Below are 24,927 nucleotides of genomic sequence, written 5' to 3'. Positions count from 1 at the left end.
AGTGCCTGGGTGGTACAGTAGGTTAAGTGTCTGCCTCTTGGTTTTGGCTCAGGTCATGATTCTCAGGGTCCTGGGATGAAGCCTTGTGGTGGGCTCCACGCTCAAGTCTGCTTGAGATTTGCTCTCTGCCTCTTGTCTCTACCCCTCCCGTTTGTGCTCACTCTCTCTCAATTAAATAAATACAACCATTTAAAAAAAAGAAAAGATTTTGGTTTTTGAACTAATATCCAAAAGTTTGTTTTTTTTGTGTTTACATACTTTAAACCCTATTTATTGAAATATCTTTAGATAGCTACGTAGGTACTCTGTTGTGTGCAACTGCACTAAAGTTTGCACACAAATGGAAATAAAGGCCTTTTGTTTCCTTTTATTATAACCACAAATCACTGCACCTTGTTAAGTACTTCAGATTTTTAAAAATGCCTTCATAACAAGAGTAAAGAGGTAAAGCCATTGACAGGTGGTGGCAATGTTAACCATATCAAAGAATATTGCCTTATTTTTTTGCCTATTGTAGAAATCATGGAATCTCAGAAATAGAATGCTCTGAAACTGGATTACACCAGCTGCTTCACACTCTCCTATAAATCTTAATGAATGATCCAATGTATTTCAGACCTTACACCATGTGTGGTTTAGATTTTAATGGATTTTTTCAGCTTTGGCTTGGAGTTCACTGACATAACTTAATATAGTATATTTATGATAACATTTTGATATTAGAATGTACTTGTAGGAGATGAGCAGGGGATAAGCCAGACATTTTACCAAGCATTGGCAAAACTGGTAGATTTTACTAGCAAAGGCACTGAGATGCATGTCATTTGTATTTCTGTTGATGTTTACAAATTAAATTACCAGTAAATAAAGTAATATATAGATTACACAATACAAAAAGACAACTAATAAACAGATATGACTATATATTTTGGCAAATTAATTTACTATTCAAGCAAATCACTTAAGACCTAATAAAGATTTGCCTAAATCTTTCTGCTTTTACCATATTCCCTGGACAAGTTTCATGAGAATATATCCATGCTCTCATTTAATAATTTCTGAAGAGAGTGCAACAGTGGAGATTTAAAAAGATTCCATAACAGACTCTGCTTTATATTGACTGGAAAACCAAACAGATTATTTTAGTTTAGTTTAGTTTTGTTTTGCTTTAAAGTAGCACCAAGCACAGCTAAAGCAAACCAATGCTAAATAAATAAATGGAAAAGAATTTTCCACTTTACTATTTCAGATGCCACTACTTCTAGTACTCGGTCACTTTTCTCCTTCAAATCCTCCTCCACTGTTACAGCAGTTGGTGTCAAATGAGGAATCATGAATTTCTATAACTTAACCTGCAAGTACAGGAAAGAAACAGTATAAAAGTGTGCCAGTAAATCATATACTAAATTAGCAGAATTGTTAGCATTTGCCTAGGCAACAGTGAGGTGTGTACTAAATATGAAGTTCTCTGGGTGCATGTTAACGAAAAATCTTTATTTTGACCCCTGAGAATTTTAGAATCTTACATAAGAAAACAAAACCAGTGAAAACGTGTAGCTGGTAAGTTGTTACATATGTACGTTAAGGGTAGGTACGGGCAGAACTAGCACTTGGGTAATTCTGTTAAAATTTACTTGGTGATAATTAGTCCTGTACTCTGTAACTAAGAGAATAATAATTTTAGTTAACTCTTGGGAAAAGTAAGGAAAGAAAAAAACAGATATATTTGTAGGTTAGAATAAACAGAGCCTAAAGTAATGAAATGATTCAGGGAACCCAAATCTCCAAACTTGAATTGTTAGGAAAGTCCCAAAGAGTAACTCTGAATATTTAATTAAAGACTTGGATGGATTCTGTCACTTAGAGGGTAAAATTAGTTTCTAAATATTTATGGCTATTGTTTAGATACTTTTAACTTACAAACTTTATTTTTTTTTTAAAGACTATTTGATAGAGAGAGAGAGAAAGAGAGTGAGTACAAGCAGGAGTGGCAGGCAGAGGGAGAGGGAGAAAGAAGCAGGCTCCCCACGGAACAGGGAGCCTGATGTGGGGCTTGATCCCACAACCCTGGGATCATGACTTGAGTTGAAGGCAAACAAACACTTAACCAACTTTAAAAAACTTATATATATAGGGGTGCCTGGGTGGCACAAGTCAGTTGGGTGTCTTGGTTTTGGCTTGCGTCATGGGATTGAGCCCCACATGGGGTTCCCACATAGGTGCAGAATCTGCTTGGGGCTATCTCTCCCTCTGACCCAACTCCTCTAAAATAAATAAATCAATCTTTAAGAAAAAGTTCATATAAGTACTATGTATTATCAGTATTAATAATATTCCAATGAACTTATAAGTAGACCCTTAGGCTCTGAGAACTTGAATAACTCAACCTGCTCACAGGATAGAGGGTAAAGAGAATAAACTTGAAGACTCTCCTTCAGACAATGTGCCTTTAATATTTAAAGGAGAGGGATATGGTAATTGACCAAAGTATGTGTACCATTTATAAAGCTATACACAGGATAAGCTACTACAGTAAGGCTAATGAAACACACTGGCTAGAAAAGAGAATGTACAATCAGAACAGAAGTGAAGAACTGGTGAGAGGGAAGAGTAAATATCGAAAAGTAAAGGTACATACCGTTAATTATCTGATTTGAAGGTAAAATCATCGAAAAGCTAGGAGTAATGGAGTAAGACATGATAAAAGCAGTGAACTAGAAGATTAAATTTTAGACATTTCAAACATTTCATAATATGAAGAAAAACAAATACTTAGAAGCCAGAGGGACGAAGGATAAAACTTAAAAAATTAGAGCAGAGGTTCTAAACCCCACACTACATAGTCATATCTCTTAGTGTTCATAACTCCCTGAAATTTCATGTGAAAACGTGTATATGCACTTTTAGGAACAAAGTATATACCTTTTATCACATTCTTTTAAAAATTTTTAAAAATTATTTATGCATTTATTCATGAGAGACACAGAGAGAGAGGCAGAGGCAGAGGGAGAAGCAGGCTTTCTGTGGGGAGCCTGATATGGGACTCGATCCCAGGACCCCAGGACCACGACCTGAGCCAAAAGCAGACACTCAACCACTAAGCCACCCAGATGCCCTGTTTGATCACATTCTTAAATGGATTCACAGCCTAATTAAAGATTAGAAATAAGTGACAATGATGAATCGGCAAACATAGGTGATAATATGGTAAAATACAATGATTAGTAAAATAAAATGTTCCAATTTTAGTGCCATATTAGACTCAATCTCTGTTCAACATACAGTTGTAGGGATCCCTTAAAATTTAAAAGAAAAAAAAAAGCTTCCCAAATAGGACTAAGTAAAAATAAGAAATTTATTAATTCCAGGTCCTTTAAAAAGGTCTTACATTTTCCACCAATTAATGTAGATTAATTTAAATAAAGAATACACAATTGCTGTCTAGCTGAAACAAAGCAATGTACTAAAGGACATCTTTGCTGTATAAAAATACCAAACAGAAGTTTGGTCTTAATGAAATCTTATATGCCTATCTTTACAACTCTTTAAAAATTGAGGTATAATTGAAATACAATACTATAATGCACAATATTGATTTTTGTATCACTATACTTTTCCACCGATATGGTGCTAAAGCCATTGTAGGGTGCTTTCCTCAAACTAGACACTACTCTATATAAAGAAACCATCATCACACTAAGCATAATAAATACTTACCAGCTTTTAGTAGAAAGGCTACTAGAGAAACATGGATAAGAAGAGACTGGGCAGCAAGGACATGGGGCAAGAGACAGTCTCCAAAAGGACAAGGACAGCTCACTTTCACTATAATGAGCCATTATTTCAATAACATGAAAGTGTAGTATTTTGTTAATAATATTATCTTGCAAAGTTTTAAGAAAAACTTTCCTACTCAAGATATAAAACCCAAAACTTTAACAATGACAAGTATTTTTAAGTCATAGTAAAAGGAAGATGGTTTTTACATTCTTTTTGCCTTTTCAATTTTCTGTAATATACACATATTTCAAGAAAAAAGCTAATATAAGTAATCTTTAAGAATCAAGATATAGCCAACAGCTCCAAATCCCTTTCCTAATATATTCCAATGAATTTCAATAACCATAATAAAACAGTATTTTGATGGTGTATCAAGAAGCAATCTTTTCATGACTGTAATTTAGGATAGATTTAATCACTGTCTAGTGGTCAAGTCTACTCTTGAAACTCAAAATCCTAATTTAAAAACAAAACAATTGTAGTACTACATAAAAAATTACAACTAAAACATGATTAGTTAGTATTAAGTCTGTGTCTTTGGCTCACATTATACCACTGTCCATTTTCTGTTGCAATGATTAAATACCAATGTTTGTTTATAGTCATTCTTTTCTAGCTTGCCATTAACCTATCCCACACTTGGTAGGTGTACTAGAAGAGATAAGACTTTCATATTATACTTCGATGAATGTAGGACTGATAATCAGATGAACCTTTAGCCAGTGCTCAGCTGTTTACTACTTTCTCTTTGCAGTATTCAGTCACAGCCATGGGACACACACTGAAGCAACACATAAAAGCAGTACTGTACCACAACAGCAGTTTCCTGACATGGACTTCAACCCTGGAGCAATTCCAAGCATTCCACAACTCCTCGACTATGGGTTTAAACAGAGGCAGAAGCCACATTTGGGTTCTGCTTCTGATTTGAGCTGGTTTTCCTAACTGGGCAAATTATGAGCAAATAAACTTAAAAAATTGCCTTTAAAACACTTTTAAGAGTGTGATTTAATCTCTTGGTTACAGTGCACACACACAAAAAACATAGAAATCAACCCATTTATAATTTTTAAAAAAGATTTATTTATTTGAGGAGAGCAAGAGCTATCACAGAGGAAGAGGAGGAGGGAGAAGCACTCACTGCTGAGCAGGGAAGTGATGCAGGGCTCAATCCCAGGACACTGAAATCATGACCTGAGGGGGGGGGGGGGGGGGAAGACGCTTAACTGACTGAGCCACCCAGGCACACCTATAATTTCTTATTATGTATAATCTTCTAATTCTATATATTAGCAAATGAGAAAAATGACATGATACTCCCAAACAGCAGATATACACTAAGTTGATCATATTTTGTTTTGAAATATCTAGGATAATTTGTGAAAAAAAACTGCACTTTACTATTTAAGGTTTATTATGTCTAATTCAAAAAATGGTTTGCATTTTCAGGGTAGACAACAGCTAAGTCATGAAGAACTGAGAAGGGAGACGCTTGGAACTCAGACATAACATGAAACAAGGTATAGAGTTCCTAGTACATAATACATAAATCATATAATATATATGGATAAATTTAGGATTTTATAAGGCTGTATTTCTCAACAGTAACCATAACTCTTATTCTATATATCGCAGATTCATGGAACTTTTATAGATGTCAATAAAAATTTTCTACATGGACCAGGCTGTACTTAAACACATGATTTATTAACTATTATTTCTAGAGTGAAGCTATTTATAATATGAAACATTTAACAATCTTATTTCATTCAATCTTATTCAATTTTTAATCCATATACTGCTACTAGTGGTGGTTTAGGATATGTTTATTTGGTGTTGTGATTCATGAAACTCTAAAATTCACAATAATAAGAGCATTAATTTGTATACATGATCTACTACAATATATGTTTTGTAGAATATGAGTAAATAGGAATTTTTTTGCGTGGGTCCAGCTAAGCAAACCTAATTGCAAAAGGGAAGATTAAAATAAGTTTCTGCTTTGATATTACAATTTGTTTTTCTTTTTTTCTTGGTACCCCCTACCCCCGAGAAAAGTACCACAAAAGATTTACAGTAGTATATGTAAGTGCTGCTGTCCTCCTAGTATACAAGGAAGGAAAGTAAGACAATCTCTCATTCACGTAAGACAAATAGCTATGCCAAAAGCACAAATTACATCTAATTACAGGGTATAACTTTGTCATCTTTCTTTTCATAATCTAGCCATTTACACACTTTGATTTTTTTACTTCCATTTAGGTTTATTAACATCAAAGCTTTGTCATCACTTATCTGTTTCTAGAGACATTTTTACCTGAGGCAATAAAGAATAAAAATGTCTTCACATTCTTGCTTTACTGTTGACTAAAGGAAGCTTTAGTCTTCCCTGGCCTTTCAGCATTTCATGGCTATTAAACTTCTGTATGTTGCTGTAAAGTATACTGCCCTTGGCATACCAATTTTAAATGTACTATCATTAAACCCAATGTACTGCACACATATACATTCCAATTCAAGTATACTACAGTAAGTTCGTGTTACCCATTGATAATGATATTAACATCTTTTACCCCTTTTTCACAAAAATAATCACCACAAATATAGTCAGACAACTATTGCAAAGAAAGCAATACCAACTTAATTTTATGAATTGTATAGAGTTATCACAGCAAATTAAAATAGCTCCACTGTATTAATTACACAATCGGGGTTTTTATTCACTGATACATAATAGAAATGCATTACATCGAATGAAACTTACAAGTTCAATTCCCAATTAATATATTTGTTTGACGGATTAAACACAATGATCCATATTCCTTGCTTTTATTTATTTAAAATTTGTGACCATTTGTTTAAGTTGGGTCATAGCCACAAAATAGGAATTCAAATGTGAATTTAAATATTATAAGAGGAAAACAAACCATCCCTGGTGTTCTCTTACTATTTTAGACTTTAAATATTTTAAAATTGGACATCCACATGCAGAAGAATGAAACTAGACCACTCTCTTGCACCATACACAAAGATAAACTCAAAATGGATGAAAGATCTAAATGTGAGACAAGATTCCATCAAAATCCTAGAGGAGAACACAGGCAACACCCTTTTTGAACTTGGCCACAGTAACTTCTTACAAGATACATCCAGGAAGGCAAAAGAAACAAAAGCAAAAATGAACTATTGGGACTTCATCAAGATAAGAAGCTTTTGCACAGCAAAGGATACAGTCAACAAAACTAAAAGACAACCTACAGAATGGGAGAAGATATTTGCAAATGACATATTAGATAAAGGGCTAGTTTCCAAGATCTATAAAGAACTTATTAAACTCAACAGCAAAGAAACAAACAATCCAATCATGAAATGGGCAAAAGACATGAACAGAAATCTCACAGAGGAAGACATAGACATGGCCAACAAGCACATGAGAAAATGCTCTGCATCACTTGCCATCAGGGAAATACAAATCAAAACCACAATGAGATACCACCTCACACCAGTGAGAATGGGGAAAATTAACAAGGCAGGAAACCACAAATTTTGGAGAGGATGCGGAGAAAAGGGAACCCTCTTGCACTATTGGTGGGAATGTGAACTGGTGCAGCCACTCTGGAAAACTGTGTGGAGGTTCCTCAAAGAGTTAAAAATAGATCTGCCCTACGACCCAGCAATTGCACTGCTGGGGATTTACCCTAAAGATACAGATGCAATGAAACACCGGGACACCTGCATCCCGATGTTTATAGCAGCAGTGTCCACAATAGCCAAACTTTGGAAGGAGCCTCGGTGTCCATTGAAAGATAAATGGATAAAGAAGATGTGGTTTATGTATACAAAGGAATATTACTCAGCCATTAGAAACGACAAATATCCACCATTTGCTTCAACGTGGATGGAACTGGAGGGTATTATGCTGAGTGAAATAAGTCAATCGGAGAAGGACAAACATTATACGGTCTCATTCATTTGGGGAATATAAATAATAGTGAAAGGGAATAAAGAGGAAAGGAGAAAAAATAAGTAGGAAATATCAGAAAGGGAGACAGAACATGGAAGAATCCTAACTCTGGGAAACGAACTAGGGCTGATGGAAGGGGAGGAGGGCGGGGGGTGGGGGTGACTGGGTGGCAGGCACTGAGGTGGGCACTTGACGGGATGAGCACTGGGTGTTATTCTGTATGTTGGCAAATTGAACATCAATAAAAAATAAAATTATTATTAAAAGAAAATCTCCCCATTAAAAAATATTTTAAAATTTAATGCCATGATAGAGTATGTTACTCATATTAAACTCATAATACCAATTTTTCTTCAAAATAACTTATTAGATGATACTTTTAGCAGCAATGGAAAAACTCACCAAAACACAGCCATTAGAATTTTGTGGTATTTAGCCCTGTATTCATCATACTGTTGTTTCTAAGCTCTCATTCTTCAAGAACTCCGTTATCCCCTTCCCACTAACTCTGGGTTTTTCTCTTTAGTAGCAGTCATTATAGGTCCCTCTGATATGGTCTATTTTTCCAGAGCAGTTCACAACCAGGCTCTTTTTGCCTGTTTTTTAATAGACGGAAAGTCTATTAAATTAGGAATTAGGTCAATGGCCAGCTTCTAGGACTAACCCAAACCTTTGCTTTCACTCCTGTTACAACAGAAGAAGAATCCTCTTTTTTTTTTTTTTTTTAGAATCCTCTTTTATTGTCAAAGTCCAACCTTTCTACCTATGGTCTTGACTCCATATAACTTCCTTTCTCAAAGACCTCAACCTATAATTATCCCCTGAAATATCTGTAACAATTTTTGCTTTTTATTACATCAGCTCTATCAGCATTCAAATGCCTCTATTGTCTCACATTAAAAACAAAACCTAACCTTGGTCTCTATCTTGCCTCTTCTTGGATAGCTAGCCTTCACAGTTAAACTTGAAGAATGAAGTATCTCTATTCATATTCTTTGCTTCCTTTCTTTATCATTTCTTAGCACATTCCAATTAAATTTCTGTCCCCAGGATTTCCCTGAAATTTCTCATCAAGGTCAGGAACACATTCCCTACTGCCACACCCAAAGCCCAACTTTCTGTTCTCACCATCTCAGCAGCCAACAGACCTAAGTAAACACCCCACCCCTTGAAAGGTTTTCTCAAGACTATACTATAATGTAGAACATTTTGCCACTTATCTGTTTTGGTTATGCAAATGTCCCACTTTGAGATTATAAAAAAACTACCATATGAAACTTCTTGCTATACTTCTTACCATAATGATGCTACAGTATCCTCTTTATGAAACTGTAGAAAATAATTGTCTTATTCACAGATTTAGTTGTTTCTAAGCAACTGACTACTATGAAGCATATAACTGGCCTGTTCTCCTCTTTGAACTTGTTGCTAAATTTAAAATCAATTTTATGATTAACCTCAAGCATAACACAAGATCTTATAGCATTATTTTATTTTTTCTATATTCATCTGAATACTACTTTTCTCTCCACTTATTGCCCACAATAGCACTTTTTAAAGCCATTTAAAATCCTCTCAGCATCAAGCTCAGGATAAACATTCAAATACAGTTTAAAAAAAAACCAAAACAATGACAGCAACAAGGTCAGTGGGGGAAGCTGTCTACTTCAACTTCTTAGAAGTGGCTTTTCTAGGCATCCTCTTCCCTCTTTCCTTCTGATTTTCAGAACCTATTACTTAGTATCCCCTAGCAAGTTGTTTTGTGTTACTTAGGCTAAAAGTCCTCTTCTTTTAGAACAATTCAGAATTGGCTGCAGCTCCTCTCTTCCTTCTTCCCCTTTGCCAGGGATAAGGAGTGTAGGGCATGGCATGTCCAAGGCATAGCTTCCAGGAGACTGGTTACATACAGGGAGATCCACTATTCAAATACAGATCTTCGGGGATCCCTGGGTGGCTCAGCGGTTTGGTGCCTGCCTTTGGCCCAGGGTGCGAGCCGGGATCGAGTCCCGTGTCGGGCTCCTGGCATGGAGCCTGCTTCTCCCTCTTCCTGTGTCTCTGCCTCTCTTTCTCTCTCTCTATCATAAATAAAGATTAAAAAAAAATACAGATCTTCCTTGAGTTATGATGGGGTTACATCCCCCAAAAAACCCACTGTGAGCTGAAAATATCCTAAGTCAAAAATGCATCCAATAGACCTAATCTACGAAAAATCACAGCTTAGCCTAGCCTACCTTAAATGTGCTCAGAACACTGACATTAGCCTACAGTTGGGCAAAATCATCGAACACAGAGCCAGTCTTATAATGGAGTACTGGCTAAATTATGTAATTGACCTAAACTACTGAAACTGACAAATAGTATGGTTGTAAGGGTATATGCTGTTAATTACTCTTGTGATCACATGCCTGATTGGGAGCTGCAGCTTGTTGTTGCTACCCAGCATCATGAGAGTAGGTACCACACATCACTAGCCTGGGAAAAGGCCAAAATTCAAAGTATCGTTTCCACCAAATGGGCATCACTTTTGCACCACTGTAAAGTCTAAAAACTGTAAATCAATCACCAGAGGTTGGTGACTGTCTGCAAATTATGACGGTCATGGATTGAAACCCTCTGAATAAAGCAGGAATCCATGAGTCCAAATGAATGAATGAATGAATGAATGAATGAAAGAACAGTGGAGAAGAGAAAGCCTCATGAAGCCTTAAACTATCTTCCCACAAAACACTAATTAATGATTGTAAAATACACATTAACTTTACAATGGAGAAACCTGGCAGACACCATCTTACCAAATGATAAAAATTAGTATCATCAGTAGCAATCTATATCATATGCCTCCTTAATATGATACATTGAGAAGAACACAGCAAAGCTGTAGTGTTATTCTTAACAAAAATACATAAATCAGGGATCCCTGGGTGGCGCAGCGGTTTGGCGCCTGCCTTTGGCCCAGGGCGCGATCCTGGAGACCCGGGATCGAATCCCACGTCGGGCTCCCGGTGCATGGAGCCTGCTTCTCCCTCTGCCTGTGTCTCTGCCTCTCTCTCTCTCTCTCTGTAACTATCATAAATAAATAAAAATTAAAAAAAAAAAAAAAAAAAAAAAAAAAAAAAAAAAAAAAAAAAAAAAACAAAAATACATAAATCATGAGGAAATATCAGCCAAATCTAAATTTAGGGATCTAAATTCTGCAAGGTAACTAGCCTCTGCTTAGTGAGGTCAAAGGGCTTTAAAATTGCAAACAAGTCTTAGAACAATATACATGGACTGAAGCTTGGAGGGAAAGGCACACTAATTTTGAACTGAATTTAGCCATTTTAAACATAGCTTTAGTTGCATACTCCATTTATTCATTCACTCATTCATTCCTCAATTAAATAACTATTATGAGCCACAGACTGCTAAGTGTTGTTAGTAAAATAATAAAAATGAAAAATTATGTATAAGTACTTTAGAATGGTAGTTGCACAATTTAGCCAAGTGCCCTGTCACTTTATCACAAGAACTGCCTTTCCTCCAGTTTCCACTAACATGTTCCTCGCTTCCATTTGAGACCTCACCAGAAGTACCTGTAACATTCATAGCTGTAGGAACAGTCTCTTCAAGGCAATCTAGACCATTTGTATCATATGTCTCAAAACTTCCCCTGCCTCTATCCATTAATGCCTTATCTAATCCAAAACCACTTTCAGTTTTAGTATTTGTTTCAGCAGCACTCTAATTCCCAGTACCAAAATCTGTTATTAGTCAGGGTTCTCTAGATTCTAGAGAGGAATCCATTCTAGAAATGCGCCAATAAGGTAATCCTATATCCTATATGTATAAAGGGAGAGAGACAGAGGGAGGAAGAGATTTATTTTAAGAAACTGGCTCATCGGATTGTGGGGAACAGCAAACCCAAAACGTGTGGGGCGGGCTGTAATTTCTGGATTCAGGCAAGGTCTCTATGTTGCCTTCAGAGACCAAATTCTTTCTTCCTCAGGAAACCTCTGCTTTGCCCTTAAGGCCCTTCACTGACTGGATTACATGATGGAGGGTAATCTGCTTTACTCAAGTCTACTGATTTAAATGTTAATCACATCTCTGGGTGCTAGGGTGGCTCAGTTGTGAAGCAGCATCTGACCTGATCTATGGGTCGTGAGTTCAAGCTCCGAGTTGGGCTCCACACTGGGCATGGAGCCTACTTAAATGTTAATCACATCTAAAGAAAATCTTCATAGTAATATGTAGACTGTTTAACCAAACAACTGGGAACCACAGCCTTACCAATTTGACACATAAAATTAACAATCATACTGACCTCACTAATTTCCTGTCATCATTAATGTTATGTCTCAATAATATAAAAATGATAATTTCAACAATGTTTATAACCTTTTAATTTTTTTCACTACAATGAAAATATTCTAAACCTCAGTTACTATACCATAATATCAGGAATTTTACAAAGAGCAGTAACAAGTAATTCCATGAGAAATCTCTGATGGAGGAGGATGTATCTTACAACTATGGAAATGTACATCCAACAAACATTTAAGTTTAGCGTTAGAGAGACAATATGAAAGAAAAGCTCATTTTGTTGAGTTCTATTCCTTGATAACAAATAACTGAAGAAACACAAAGTAGAAGTTGGACTCTATTAAATGCTCACATATTCTCAGCACTGCATATGATGCCAGTAAGAAATCCAGTCAGTGCCCTTTGTAACAAGTGGTCAACTGGAGTTTTTCCTGTTGAAACCTGGGTCAGACATTCTTCAACTCTAGGGTCAATTGTTTCAGCTTCTATTTTACTCTTCTTTGTCCTGCTTTCTGATGCTGGAACTGAACCCCCTGCAGAATTTTCTCCTTTGTTAGCTAGAAGAATTTTAGCTTCTGTCAATAGAGGGCACCGGAGTGACACTGAAGAAAATAGAGGTGGGAAGGCATTTCTGCCTTTTTTATTCAGAGCTAGAGCCAAGCGTCCCTCACAGACCAGCCAGGGCCACTTTCAGTCAACTCCAGCAAGCAGATAAAGTAATCTGGCTGTACCCTCAGTATGCAAACTTCCCATTTGGTGGACAGCTTCCATGGCTGCTCTGGTGGGGCCATTAGGCCACACACAACCCACCAGATACCTCTTATGAGCAGCTCCAGGTGCTACTTCTAAAGCAGCTCTGGCCATGCCATCAGGCCACATTCTTCCACTCAGTGGGCTGCTTCTATGGACCAGTTCCAGACCCCACACACCTTGCAGCAATGACAAGCTTCTTCCAAAGACTAGCTCTGGTCTGTACCATCTGGCCAGAGCTACTAACAGTGGACTTACTATTTCTCTGGTAACCATGCCCTCTTCAAAGAGGCTAAATCTCAGCTTCTGGGGTTGGAGGAGCTTTCCCAAGTCCTTAGTTCCTTCTTTTTGAGGCTACTTTTTGACACCTACTACTTGTGAAGCCCTTAATATCCTTTACTCCTTTAGAAGTCAACCACCTTTTACTAGATAATTCTTTATATTAAACCTCGTCATTCAAATTACTGTTTTAAATTTCTGTCTCCTGACTGGACTCTGACAGAGATCAATCCTACCTTTAATTTCATAATCTATAACTGTTCAAAACCAATCCAGGAACTAATATTGTTAAAATGTTGGGGTGCCTGGGTGGCTCAGTCACTTAAGCATCTGCATTCCCTCTCTGCCCCTCCTCTCCACTCCCATTCAAATAAATAAATAAATAAATAAATAAATAAATAAATAAATAAATAAATAAAATCTTTAACAAATTGTTAAAATGTCCATACTGCCCAAGTGATTTACAGATTTGATGCAGTCCCCATCAAAATCCCAATGGCATTCTTTACAGAAATGAAAAAAAAAATCCTAAAATTCATATAGAACTACAAAGATCCTGAAAAGACAACCCAATCTGGAGCAAGAAGAACAAAACTGGAGGCATCACACTTCCTGATTTCAAAATACACTACAAAGCACAGTAATAAAAATAGCGTGGTATTCGCATAAAAACAGACATATGGAACAGAATAGAGCCCAGACGTAAGACCACACACAACAGGAAAAGGATAGTCTCTTCAACAAATAGTGTAAAGAAAATTGGATATCCGTACGTAGAAAGATGAAATTGGACCCTTATCTCATACCACATATGAAAATTAAAGAGGATGAAAGACTTAAATGACAGATCCAAAACATTAGACCTACTAGAGGAACACAATGGGGAAAAGCTTCTTGACAGTGATCTGGGTAATGATTTTTCTCAATGTGACCAAAAGCACAGGCAACATAAGCAAAAATTATCATGTGGGATTGCATCAAACTTAAAAAAAAAAAAAAGCTTATGCACAGCAAAGGAAACCACATAGTGAAAAGCAACCTACAGAATGCGAGAAAATATTTACAAAGCATTATCTGATAAGGTGTTAATATCCAAAATAAATAAGGAACTCACACAACTAAGTGGCCAAAGAAATGAATATAAACTGGTACAGCCACTACGAAAAGCAGTACAGAGGTTTCTCAGAAAATTAAAAATAGAATTACCATATGATCCAGTAATACTACTTTCCAGTATACATTTGAAGGAAATGAAATCAGCACTTCCATATTCACTGCAGCATTGTCTACATTAGTTGTCCATTGATGGCTGAATGGAAAAGATGTGATATGCAAAATATTATTCAGTCTTGAATGGGAAATCATGCCACGTGCAACAATATGGATGAACACGGAGGACATTACGCTAAGTGAAATAAGCCAAATACAGAAAGACAAATGTGACATGATCTCACTTAGCTGTGAAATCTAAAATAGTGAAATAGAAGTAGTTGCTCGAAGTTGGTGGAAATGGGAAGATGTTGATCAAAGAGTAAAAGTTTCAATTATGCAAGATGAACATATCCTAGAGATCTACCATTAAGCATTGTGACTACATTTATAAATGTTGTTATGATACATCAGAAATTTGTTAACAGGGTAAATCTTAAGTGTTCTCATCACACACATATATACATTCAATGATAACTACATAAGGTGATGGATATGATAAATAATTTGATGCGGTGATCATCTCACAATGTATAAAAAATCAAGTTGTATACTTAAAAATTTTTACATGTATTTAAAAATTTTTAAAAAGATTTATTTATTTTTGAGAGAGTGCTCATGCACAGTAGAGGGAGGGGGAGAAGAAGAAAGAGTCGGAAACAGACTCCCTGATGAGCACAGAGCCCTATGCAGGGGCACTATCCCAGGACTCAGATCATGACCTGACTCAAAATCCAGAGTTGGATGCTTAACTAAGGCACCCCTCAAGTTGTACACTGTAAATATGTGTAATTTTTATGTTGATTATACCTCAATAAAGCTAGAAAACAAAACACCCTTCTAGGAGTGCTGCTAAAAATGTGGGAATGGGAGGAACTTATATTCTTCTTGCCTTCTCTTTTGGCTATTGCTTTCATCTAGTGCTTAAACCACACGAACTTTGTGTAACTCTGTTGAAGCATCTGTGAACATACTAGACTTTACTGAAGACTAGAAGGGCAATGGGGAGATCGAAAGGTTACAGAGAATCCAGTCTTTCCAATTTTGTCCTTCCTTCTCCCTTTCATTTCTATGCCCACATTTCCTTATGTGCTCCATATTCTTCTGCCTCTCCTTGCCCCTGAAGCCCAAGCCAGTTACATTCAGGCTCTTATGGGGCTTACTCTCCACCAGAAACTTAGTAGGTAAACCAAAACCAAAACTCTCCCTAAGAAAAATTTTAACCAATTATGAAGGTACAGATCTCATTATATTTACATCTTAATATTTCAGTGTAAGAAATATATGTATATATAATGTATACTATGCATTTAACTATAATATCAAAATATATCAGAATAATATAAAAATATAACATCACAAAAAACACAAAAAATATAACATCACTATTATCAAAATATAGTTTTTATTTATATGGTTAGTTTTCACCATATGTCAGGATTATTTCCAAATTCAAAAACAATTTAACTGGCTTGGGGTTCACAAGTTGAAGCATCTCAGTAACTAGAATGAAAGTGCAATTACCTTTATTTAAATTCTAAAATTAATTTTGATATTTTAATATGATAGCAGAGGACAAAAGCTTACTATATAAAGACAAATATAAAAGTGAATTAAAAATGAAATCTCATACACATGAATAGATGAAATGGACTCATCTTTAAACTTTTGAGAGAAAGGTATACCTATTATTGCTACAAATTCTATCGATTTATTCACCCATTCAATGTTTACCACACCTACTATGCACAAGACTTTTCTGGGCCCTTGGGATATAGCAGAAAAGAGCAAGGTTTCTTATTTACTTATATGTTCTACTGGGAATATGAGATGACAGATCTTTATGAGCTGAAGTGTGTAATTGAGTATATACAGAACATTTAGTAACTTAGCTGATTCTAACCATTTTAGATACTGCTTGTCTAATATTTCTGTAAATGCCAATCAAATAAAAGTTAGACAAGGTCATTTTGTTATACAGTGCAGGTTATTCATTCACTCTTTAAATAAACATATTATGTCCCATTACGTGACTGTAAACATACAAAGGTGAATAAGATGAAGAGACCATTTTTGTAGGAAAAGACAAAATAAACAAATAGATAAAATAACTTTGGAGAGTAATAAATTCTACTCAGGAAAAAACCGATGAGGGGGCACCTGGGTGGTTCAGTGGTTGAGCATCTGCCTTTGGCTCAGGGTGTTATTCCAGGGTCCTGAGATTGAGTCCCACATTGGGCTCCCCATAGGGAGCCTGCTTCTCCCTCTGTCTGGGCTTGCCCATCTCTCTGTCTCACTCATGAATGAACAAATGAAATCTCAAAAAAAAAAAAAAAAAAAAAAGTAAAGAAAGAAAGAAAAAACTGATGAAATGTTAGTGGGGGAAATTTCAAAGATATATAAATATACACAAATACACATATCATGGAAATCGAATACCTATGAAACTATATGACATTTGAATTTATTTAGAATAAAAAACATTTATACAGTATTATAGACTAAGTTATTCAAAATTTTTTTTTAAAGATTTATTTATTCATTTGAAAGAGAGCATGTGTATGTGAGCATGCATGGAGGGGTGGGGGTGGCAGGGAAAGAATCTCAAGGAATTGCCCTGCTGAGTGTGAACCCAAAGAAGGGCTTGATCTCAAGATCCTGAGATCTGACCTTAGCTGAAATCAAGAGCTGGACACTCAATCAACAGAGTCACCAGGTGCCCCAATAATTTCACTTTTTAAATATAATTTTTAAACAAATTTTTCATTAAAAGCAAACGAAAAAAATCCTGTTATGCAGTCAGGGAAACATAGCATTCAACGTCACATAAATAACTTGGAAATTAAGATAAGGCCAAAAATACAAACATTTTGAGAATAAATGAAATATTGATAAAATTAAAAAGAAGGCAAATACTATTACTGTTTTGTCAACTGTGAACTATATTGCATTTTACTTTGGCTTTATGGCTTTTTCTTTACCTTCCCCCCAACCCCTCCAGTTTTAGGTCTTATTATTACAATGATATGGATGGTTCAGAAAAGCTTTATAGTTAGTCTGATCTGACATAGCATTGAGGATTTACTTAGTCATATGAAAATTTGTTTTCATTAGTTGTAGTTTATCAATATATTACCTCTAGCTTATAAAAACAAAATACAATAACAGCTTTTGTTACTGAAATACCTGCAGGAAGAAAATAATTTTGCCATTCTGACTCTAACCACTCCTAACGGCTTTCACCACTGAAATAATTTTGTTTTTAAATATATCATTGTTTATTAACAATGCAGCTACCCTTTATAGAAAAATGGACTGGAATAATAGAACACTTTTATATTTCCCCTTCTAATCATTTATCTGATTTTACTATGTCTGAACCAATTAAAATAATATTTTAAAGGGAGTAATAGTAAAATCTTAGAACAGTTTTCAAATATTCTTAAATGTTTCAGAAGAAGCAATTTACAAAAAAGTAAATATTATGCTCAGGTGCTACAAAGCAAATTCTCTAAGGATCTGTAGGATGAAGTGTTTTCTTGCTCAGCTGAAGTCACTACATATTTTTAAAAACACTACAATTGCATTTTATGTAACATCTGCAACTCAGATTCTTTGCAAATTTATCTTCTAAATGTCTTTCAAATTATCCACTAACTTATCTCTCTCTGGAATTCCAACAGCTCCCTCATCCAGTTTTCAATTCATTGTCTTCACTAAAGTCTTGATACTCTTTCTAAAGGTCAAAGCCAAATTTGTGATAGAGAAATATATGTAACTTTATGCATGAAATAACATGATATAGTGGCAGATTGGATAAATACTCTGATTTCAAAGATGTGATACTTTGAGATACCTGTAACAATAACAGGAAAATATCTGAGATTTCTGTTGACAACAAAGTCAGCTGTTATAAGTACTACATCTTTTTGCCTAAATCTGTAACTGAAGAAAATGTTAAATTATAGGTTAATAAAAAAGAAAGTATTATTTTTCTATTTAAAGTCATAAACTCCCTGAATTCTATGTCTGCACCTTTTGGGGTACAGGAGGGTTAAGAACCCCCACAACATCTCCCTGTTATCTTCAAGATAAAAATTTCTGTCATAGAGCTTAAGGGCACCTCTTGATGATTCTTTGCTACCACTCATCCCATTTTGAGCCTTATCTTTTTACAGCTCACATTCTACACAGTCACTCTTCTGCAGAATTCTGCAACATAATCCCTTTGCTTATAATGTTCTTCCCATTCTTTTGCCCAGCAAACTTCCAGTCATTCTACAAGTGCCCATATATCTATCATTACTTCAAAAAACCAAAACTGTTAGGTGCTCTTTCATTGTGCTTCCATAGCACCCAGAACTTACCCCTATCACATTTACCAACCTGAATTAAAATTGCCCTCCCCTATTAAAACATAAGCATTTGAACTGTACTTCGAACTGCTAGTCCTTGCATACCGCTGCAGAACAGGCACTTCAATAATTACGGAGGGATGGAAAGAAAGAAGGAAACTCCAATTTATTTGTTGTTTCATGACCTTGATTTCTTCTACCCTTACTTTCTGATCAACCCTCACAAATGCAAGCTGTTGGTCACCATGGGAATCATGAAAGTATAGAATTCATTAATATAAATTCCCTATTTTTTTTTAAAGATTTTTAATTTGCTTATTCATGAGAGACACACACAGAGAGAGAGAGAGAGGGAGAGGGAGAGGCAGAGACACAGGCAGAGGGAGAAGCAGGCTCCACGCAGGGAGCCTGACATGGGACTCGATCCCAGGTCTCCAGGATCAGGCCCTGGGCTGAAGGCAGCGCTAAACCACTGAGCCACCTGGGCTGCCCTAAATTCCCTATTTTTACTGGAAAACACCTCTGTGATGACCGAGAGTGAAGGTCATTATTACTATTGTTAAATATCCATGTCAGGAAGATTCTACCATCCTGCAATAACTATACTATCAAGATGGTATGTGTATGTATCCATCAGTAATTCTCAACTGTGCACACATGACTCCAAAGTGGTGGTTGTGGCAGAGGGATTAAGAGGCCCCCTTTTAGGGCAGTATTATCAGAATGACTGAGGGAGAGGGAGAGTTTTCAAACTACAAGCCCCTCAATTGAGCCACTGTTGCTGAGAGGAATGTGTGGTCATCTGCAAGTCTACCGTGGTGGTAAAAGGGATGAGAACCACTGTTTTGAATTGGTCCAAGAGCAGATCAAGCAAATGCTGTGTCAAAAGACTTCTTAAAAAATGGATAATAAAATGAGGCTGGGTGGTCAGTCTGTTCAGCTACTGACTCTTGATTTCAGCTCAGATCCTGATCTCAGAGTCATGAGATTAAGCCCCATCTTGGGCTCTTCATTGGACTGTGGAGCCTGCTTCAGATTCTCTCTCCTCCCTCTACCCAGCTCATGCATGCTCACTTGCTTTCTCCTTCTGTCATAAAAAAACAAAATAAAACACAAAAAAAACATAAAACCAGTGGATAATAAAATCGTTTCTGCATTACTTCAACTAGGCCGAAAGTACTACAAGTTGGAGGCGGGGAGAGAGCTGGGGAAAATTCAAAATATACTGGTATAAAATTGAAAACACAGGTGGGCTAGAAGTGGTACCCCCACCCCCCAAAAATACAATGAGACGACTAATTGAAATGAGAATCTACAAATTGCTGAGGGGATAAAAATTGAAGTCATGTTCTGAAAGGGAGTGAATTACTGTAACTTCTGAGTACTGATAAATTATAGTGTTACTACAAAGGGCTTTGAATGACAAAACTATTTATTTATTTATTTATTTATTTATTTATTTATTTATTTATTTTTAAAGATTCTATTTATTCACGAGAGACACAGAGAGGCACAGAGACACAGGCAGAGGGAGAAGCAGGCCCCATGCAGGGAGCCTGATGTGGGACTCGATCCCAGGTCTCCAGAATCACACCCCGGGCTGAAGGCGGTGCTAAACTGCTGAGCCACCTGGGCTTCCCGAATGACAAAACTTTTAAATGTGGATTTTATCCTAGGCCCAATGAGGCAGTAATGGTTTCTAAAGAAGGGTAGATTCTGTGGTTAAACAGTGATATACTTGGGATGATTAACCCAAGGGTCCTCACAAGATGAATTAAGAGGCTGAGAAAAGAGAGAAACCAAAGATGAATAATAAATTGAATCCCTAGCACCAGAAGAACTAACAAAAATGCTACAAAATACCACAAGACAGATCCTTCCATCTATGATCAGAAATGGCAAAAGGATGAGAAATTTATTGCATTATCTGTGTAGCATCTTAATTTAAGTAAAAATATCATTGACAAATGACATTATCAAATAATAAGTAAAAAATATCATTGACAAATGATATTTTTTACTTATATTAAAGTAAAATTTGATTTTAATTCACAAGGCCTCTTCCCGTCTCTTTCATCGTATCTGATTGTTCCTTGGGCTTTTCATTAGAAAGGAATAATGTAAACTTAACAAACAGAAAGAATACCTGCTGCTGGTTTTCAAAGCAATGCACACACTAAAACTTATTAAAAGTCTATAAAATATCTAAAAAGCAGTAATTTTTCAAATCTTCAAACACTTTACATGGCAATTTTATATTGAAGTGGGGAACTTTTTACCTTTAGTACCTGGAAGTTTTCAAAGAGATGTGTTTTGCTTAGTGCTTGTAGTCCACTGAAGCATTAAGGTTTATAATCACGTAATGATGTTCCTTTACAGTAGATCATACAATCTGTAAATTATCAGCCAGCTAATTTTTATGGTTGACACTTTCATGATTAAAAACAAGTCATCTCTTAGGGACAGCTTCACCGTGCTATACAAAGAACCAGCCAAAGCCTCAGTTACAAAGGTGGACTTTATGTCGGGTGGGGACCTGGACACACAGCCATCACGGATCTGAGCACCCCTTCCCCACAACAGAGAGGGACAGGGGTCGCCGTGCTGCGAGAACGCTGCAAGTCACGAGTGCCGAAGTGAGACAGGCTCCCACTCATCACCGCCAGTTCACGCAGGGGGCTTTGTGTGTTTGCCTTTCGCGGAATTCTCACCAAAGAGCCTGACTCTCCGGGCCCTGACCTCGAATGACCTCGGGGCGCGCGGGGGGCGGGGCGCGGAAGGAACGCTCGCTGCCTGTCGGGGGTCTCCCGCAGCACGGCCCCTACCTGGACTCGGGAAGAGGAGCCGGGGCTGCCCGCTCCAGACCCTCACCCTCCATCCCCGGAGGTCTGAGGGCGGAGGGGCTTGGCTGGGCTGGCGAAAAGGACAGATCCCGTACCTGTGCTAAGACGGTGAGGCTGCCTTGGGGTGCCGCGACGTTCTTGCGGCCATGGTACCATACCACTCCTGTGCTTGCTAGGGCTGCGCCGGCCACGGCCGCGGTCAGGGGGCCGAGGCCGGGCAGAGCTCGCCGTCCCGCCGCGACCCCACGCCGCAGTCTTCCGCTCCAGGCTGCCAGCCAAGCACCTCTTGCCGCAGCGGCCGCCATCTTTGCGGAAGCGCCCCATCTAGGAGCCCGGAGAAGTCGCGCGCAGCCGCGGATCTCGCGAGACCCGGCCGGCCTCCGCCTGGCCCCTGGAGCTGGCGTCCTGGCGGGCAGCGGTGCGGGGAGAGCTGCGGGGGGGGAACCCGGACGTGGTCAGGACGCGACCCCGAGTGGCCTCCCCGGTCGCGAAAGAGAGTTCCAGTATTGTGTAGGCAGGCCCTACTCTTTTCGTTGGGAGAGTGTGTCACTCGCTAGGGGGAAGCCCGTGTTGAGGCCCCGCGGGTTCGAGGGAGGCGCGGGTGGGTGAGCCAGGCCCTCGGGACAGGGATGTGCTGGATCGTGTGGTCCGGCCCGGGTGGACGGGATCCTCCTAGTGAGGAGCTGGACCGTGTGGAAGCCGTCTGAGCGCTGGAATCCCATCCCTGCACATTCCCCACAACTGCACTCGCTCCAAATTCCACAAGCCCACGCGTGTTAACGATTTCTTCATTGTTGTTCTGAAGTGTGCAGAAGCTGCAGATACTTTCCCGCAGGCGGTTTAAAATAAGATCAGTTAGCTCGCCCAGCTTCTAGTAAACAAAAAGCTTTTAAAAATGGTTTTTAAAAAATTGTGTGCGTGTTCTTACTCTAATGGCTAAGCAAACTTCATTGATTTTGAAGTGTGGTAAAATATACACACCGCAGTCTTCACCATTTTTATTTTATTTATTTATTTATTTATTTATTTATTTATTTATTTTCTTCACCATTTTTAAGTGTACGGTTATTAGCTCAGTTGTGTTGGGGACATTGACGTTGAGCAACCATCTCTACCGTCCATCTCCAGAACTTCTTTTCCTCTTGCAAAACAGGCAAACTAAAAAAAAAAAAAAAAAAAAAAAGTGTCTTCCCCATCTGTCTTCTTCATCCTTCCCATTCTTATATTCTTGACTGATCTCTCATTTTTGCTAAATCCTATCCTATCCCAGCCTTCTAACTTTGATGCAGTATTTTCTAATGAGCTCCGGAACAAAGCCTCTCTATTTCAGGCAATCATTATTTGCCCAGTGTTGAATTTAAACTCTGTTCCAGTTAACTGTTACCTATTATCCCATCTAGGACCGAGTCAGATGCAGAAGAACACTTACCCCACTACCCCAACAGTCACTGTTGTCTGTTGTCAGTGTTTCCCCTTGGAAAGGCTGAGAATAATACCTCAGTCCCAGGTGTTCCATTGGTCATGGGAAATGATTTGCAGGAGGCTCATGCCTCTAGCAGAGGCCTTTGTTTTGTAGCCTCTGGTCCTCCATTCTTCAGTCTTTACTTTTCAGAGTACATTTACTTAATAAACTTTGTTCAGCCTCTGAAATGTCCTTAGTCATAGAAGCTTTACTTGGACATGTGGTAACTTACAGCTAAAAGATGCCAAGATCCTTAGCACGTAATCAGTGCCATCTTGACGTTTGTAAAACAAACAAAACACCGAAAACTGAAAAACAAGTGCCACACTAAATCTAATTTGACCACTTAATTCTCGGATTGTTTTGTCATGATCTGCCTCTAGTTCTTGCTCCCTTTTTCTGAGCCAACTTGTCTAAATCTGCAGTCAGAGCTTCTTCGCTACCCCCCCGCCCCCCAGCTGCTGAAACCACTTTGGATGTGCCTTTCCAGGCGAGAAGTAAGCAGATGAGACTCACTGTACACACTTGTGAGCCAAACCACAGGGTTGGAATCCTGTCTGTACTAGGATAATCCATGTGATTTGGGGCAAATTACTTAATCTCTTGGTCTCAGTTTTCTTAACTGTAAACAACTCTCATGGTTTGGGATTGGGGGATTACTGAGATACTCTGTAGAACTAGCAGAATGCCTGGCACATTGTAGGCTCACCACAGATGTTCATTTACCTTCTTCAAATTTTGGCTTACTCCCGCCCTCTCATCACAAATGAAATTGGCTGAGACCTGACCTCTGCTTACCTTGTAATATAGTCTTGATTTCCACAAACCATAGTTAAAATGGTAGTTAAATGTCTAATTCACACAGTCCCTCTATCCATTTAATGAAGCCCCCACATCTATTGCTTAGTCATGGCTCCAAGCCCCAAATAAATGCATATTCCCATTAGAACATTCGGCATATTTAGAAATATTCTATTTATCCCACAGTTTGACATCGTTTTGGGAAGGGCTATATCTTCTTTTGGACTGGTACAATGCCCAACACATATTAGACATTCAATGAGTGAATATATGAATAAGTAAAAAAAATAGAGGGCACAAATGAAACTGGTGGATCTATTTCCATTCTTTGATATCAAACATACAGAAATATATATAGTTTAGTTTTTTCAAGACAAAAACCTTACTTTAAATTATTTTGCTGAAAATCTTTGAATGTACTTGGAAAACTGCTTTGGTTTTTTGGTTTTGGTTTTATTGTTGTTGGTTTTTTTGTTTTTGTTTTTGTTTTCTGCATTATGTGCCCAGGCCTGTAGAACTCTCATTAAGATTTAATCTATTCAAACTTTTCTTCTGCAGAGAAACAAATTCTTATAATAGAACCAATCTCTAGCCGACTAACCGTTCTAAGTATGAAATCTTCCCTGGCAGCTGCTGACATTTGTCTAAGTGCATTGACTATATTGGTCTTTTTAGGCTCCAGCTTTGTTCATTTCTTCATCATTAGCTGTAGAGAAAATATACATCCTCGACTGGGATGTATTTTCAACCATGTAGTTTATAAAGTAATCTCTGAGTAAAGAACTGCTTCTAACACTGAAAGATCTATGCTGTTTTAAATCATAATTGGAGGAAAAACAGAAGAGAAACAGTGATAGTTCTAAAATATTCTAAATTCACTTATTCTGTGGTTCTTTTCTGGAGGAGGGACATAAGTTATATGACAGAAGAACTATTCTCGGGGGACTTCACTTTTACTGGAGGCCAGGCCTGAATCCAAAACAATGCAAGATGGCATTTAACTGTTATACAGAGGAGGAGGAGTGTGGTTGGCTAGAATAGTCAAAGACAACTAGGGAAGGAAGGAGACTTGATCAGGAACTTGGAAAGTGAGAAAGATTTGGATAGATAGGAACCTCAAAGATTGTAGGAACAGTAGAATTGAGAGATGGGAGAAACCGTGTTATGGTGTGTGTTTACCTA

General features: G+C 37.6%; 1 protein-coding gene across 3 annotated transcripts in view; it reads right to left on the bottom strand.

The window, feature by feature from the left end:
• The window catches only part of MICU2 (mitochondrial calcium uptake 2), a 126,304-nt gene extending 104,459 nt beyond the window's left edge, over positions 1–21,845 (bottom strand). For 2 of the 3 annotated variants that reach the window (XM_025462723.3, XM_049101289.1), the window contains exon 1: positions 21,578–21,845. In XM_025462723.3, the coding sequence (XP_025318508.1) occupies positions 21,578–21,787 (210 nt within the window). In that variant the 5' untranslated portion in view covers positions 21,788–21,845. The remainder of the gene's footprint in view (positions 1–21,577) is intronic. The other variant, XM_049101290.1, reaches the window with a different exon arrangement.
• Between the last annotated feature and the right edge of the window lie 3,082 nt (positions 21,846–24,927).

Source organism: Canis lupus, chromosome 25 (genome assembly GCF_003254725.2).
Source record: "Canis lupus dingo isolate Sandy chromosome 25, ASM325472v2, whole genome shotgun sequence".
Lineage (NCBI taxonomy): Eukaryota > Metazoa > Chordata > Mammalia > Carnivora > Canidae > Canis > Canis lupus.
Note: the sequence above shows the minus strand (reverse complement) of the source record. Positions and strands in the feature narration are given on the sequence as shown.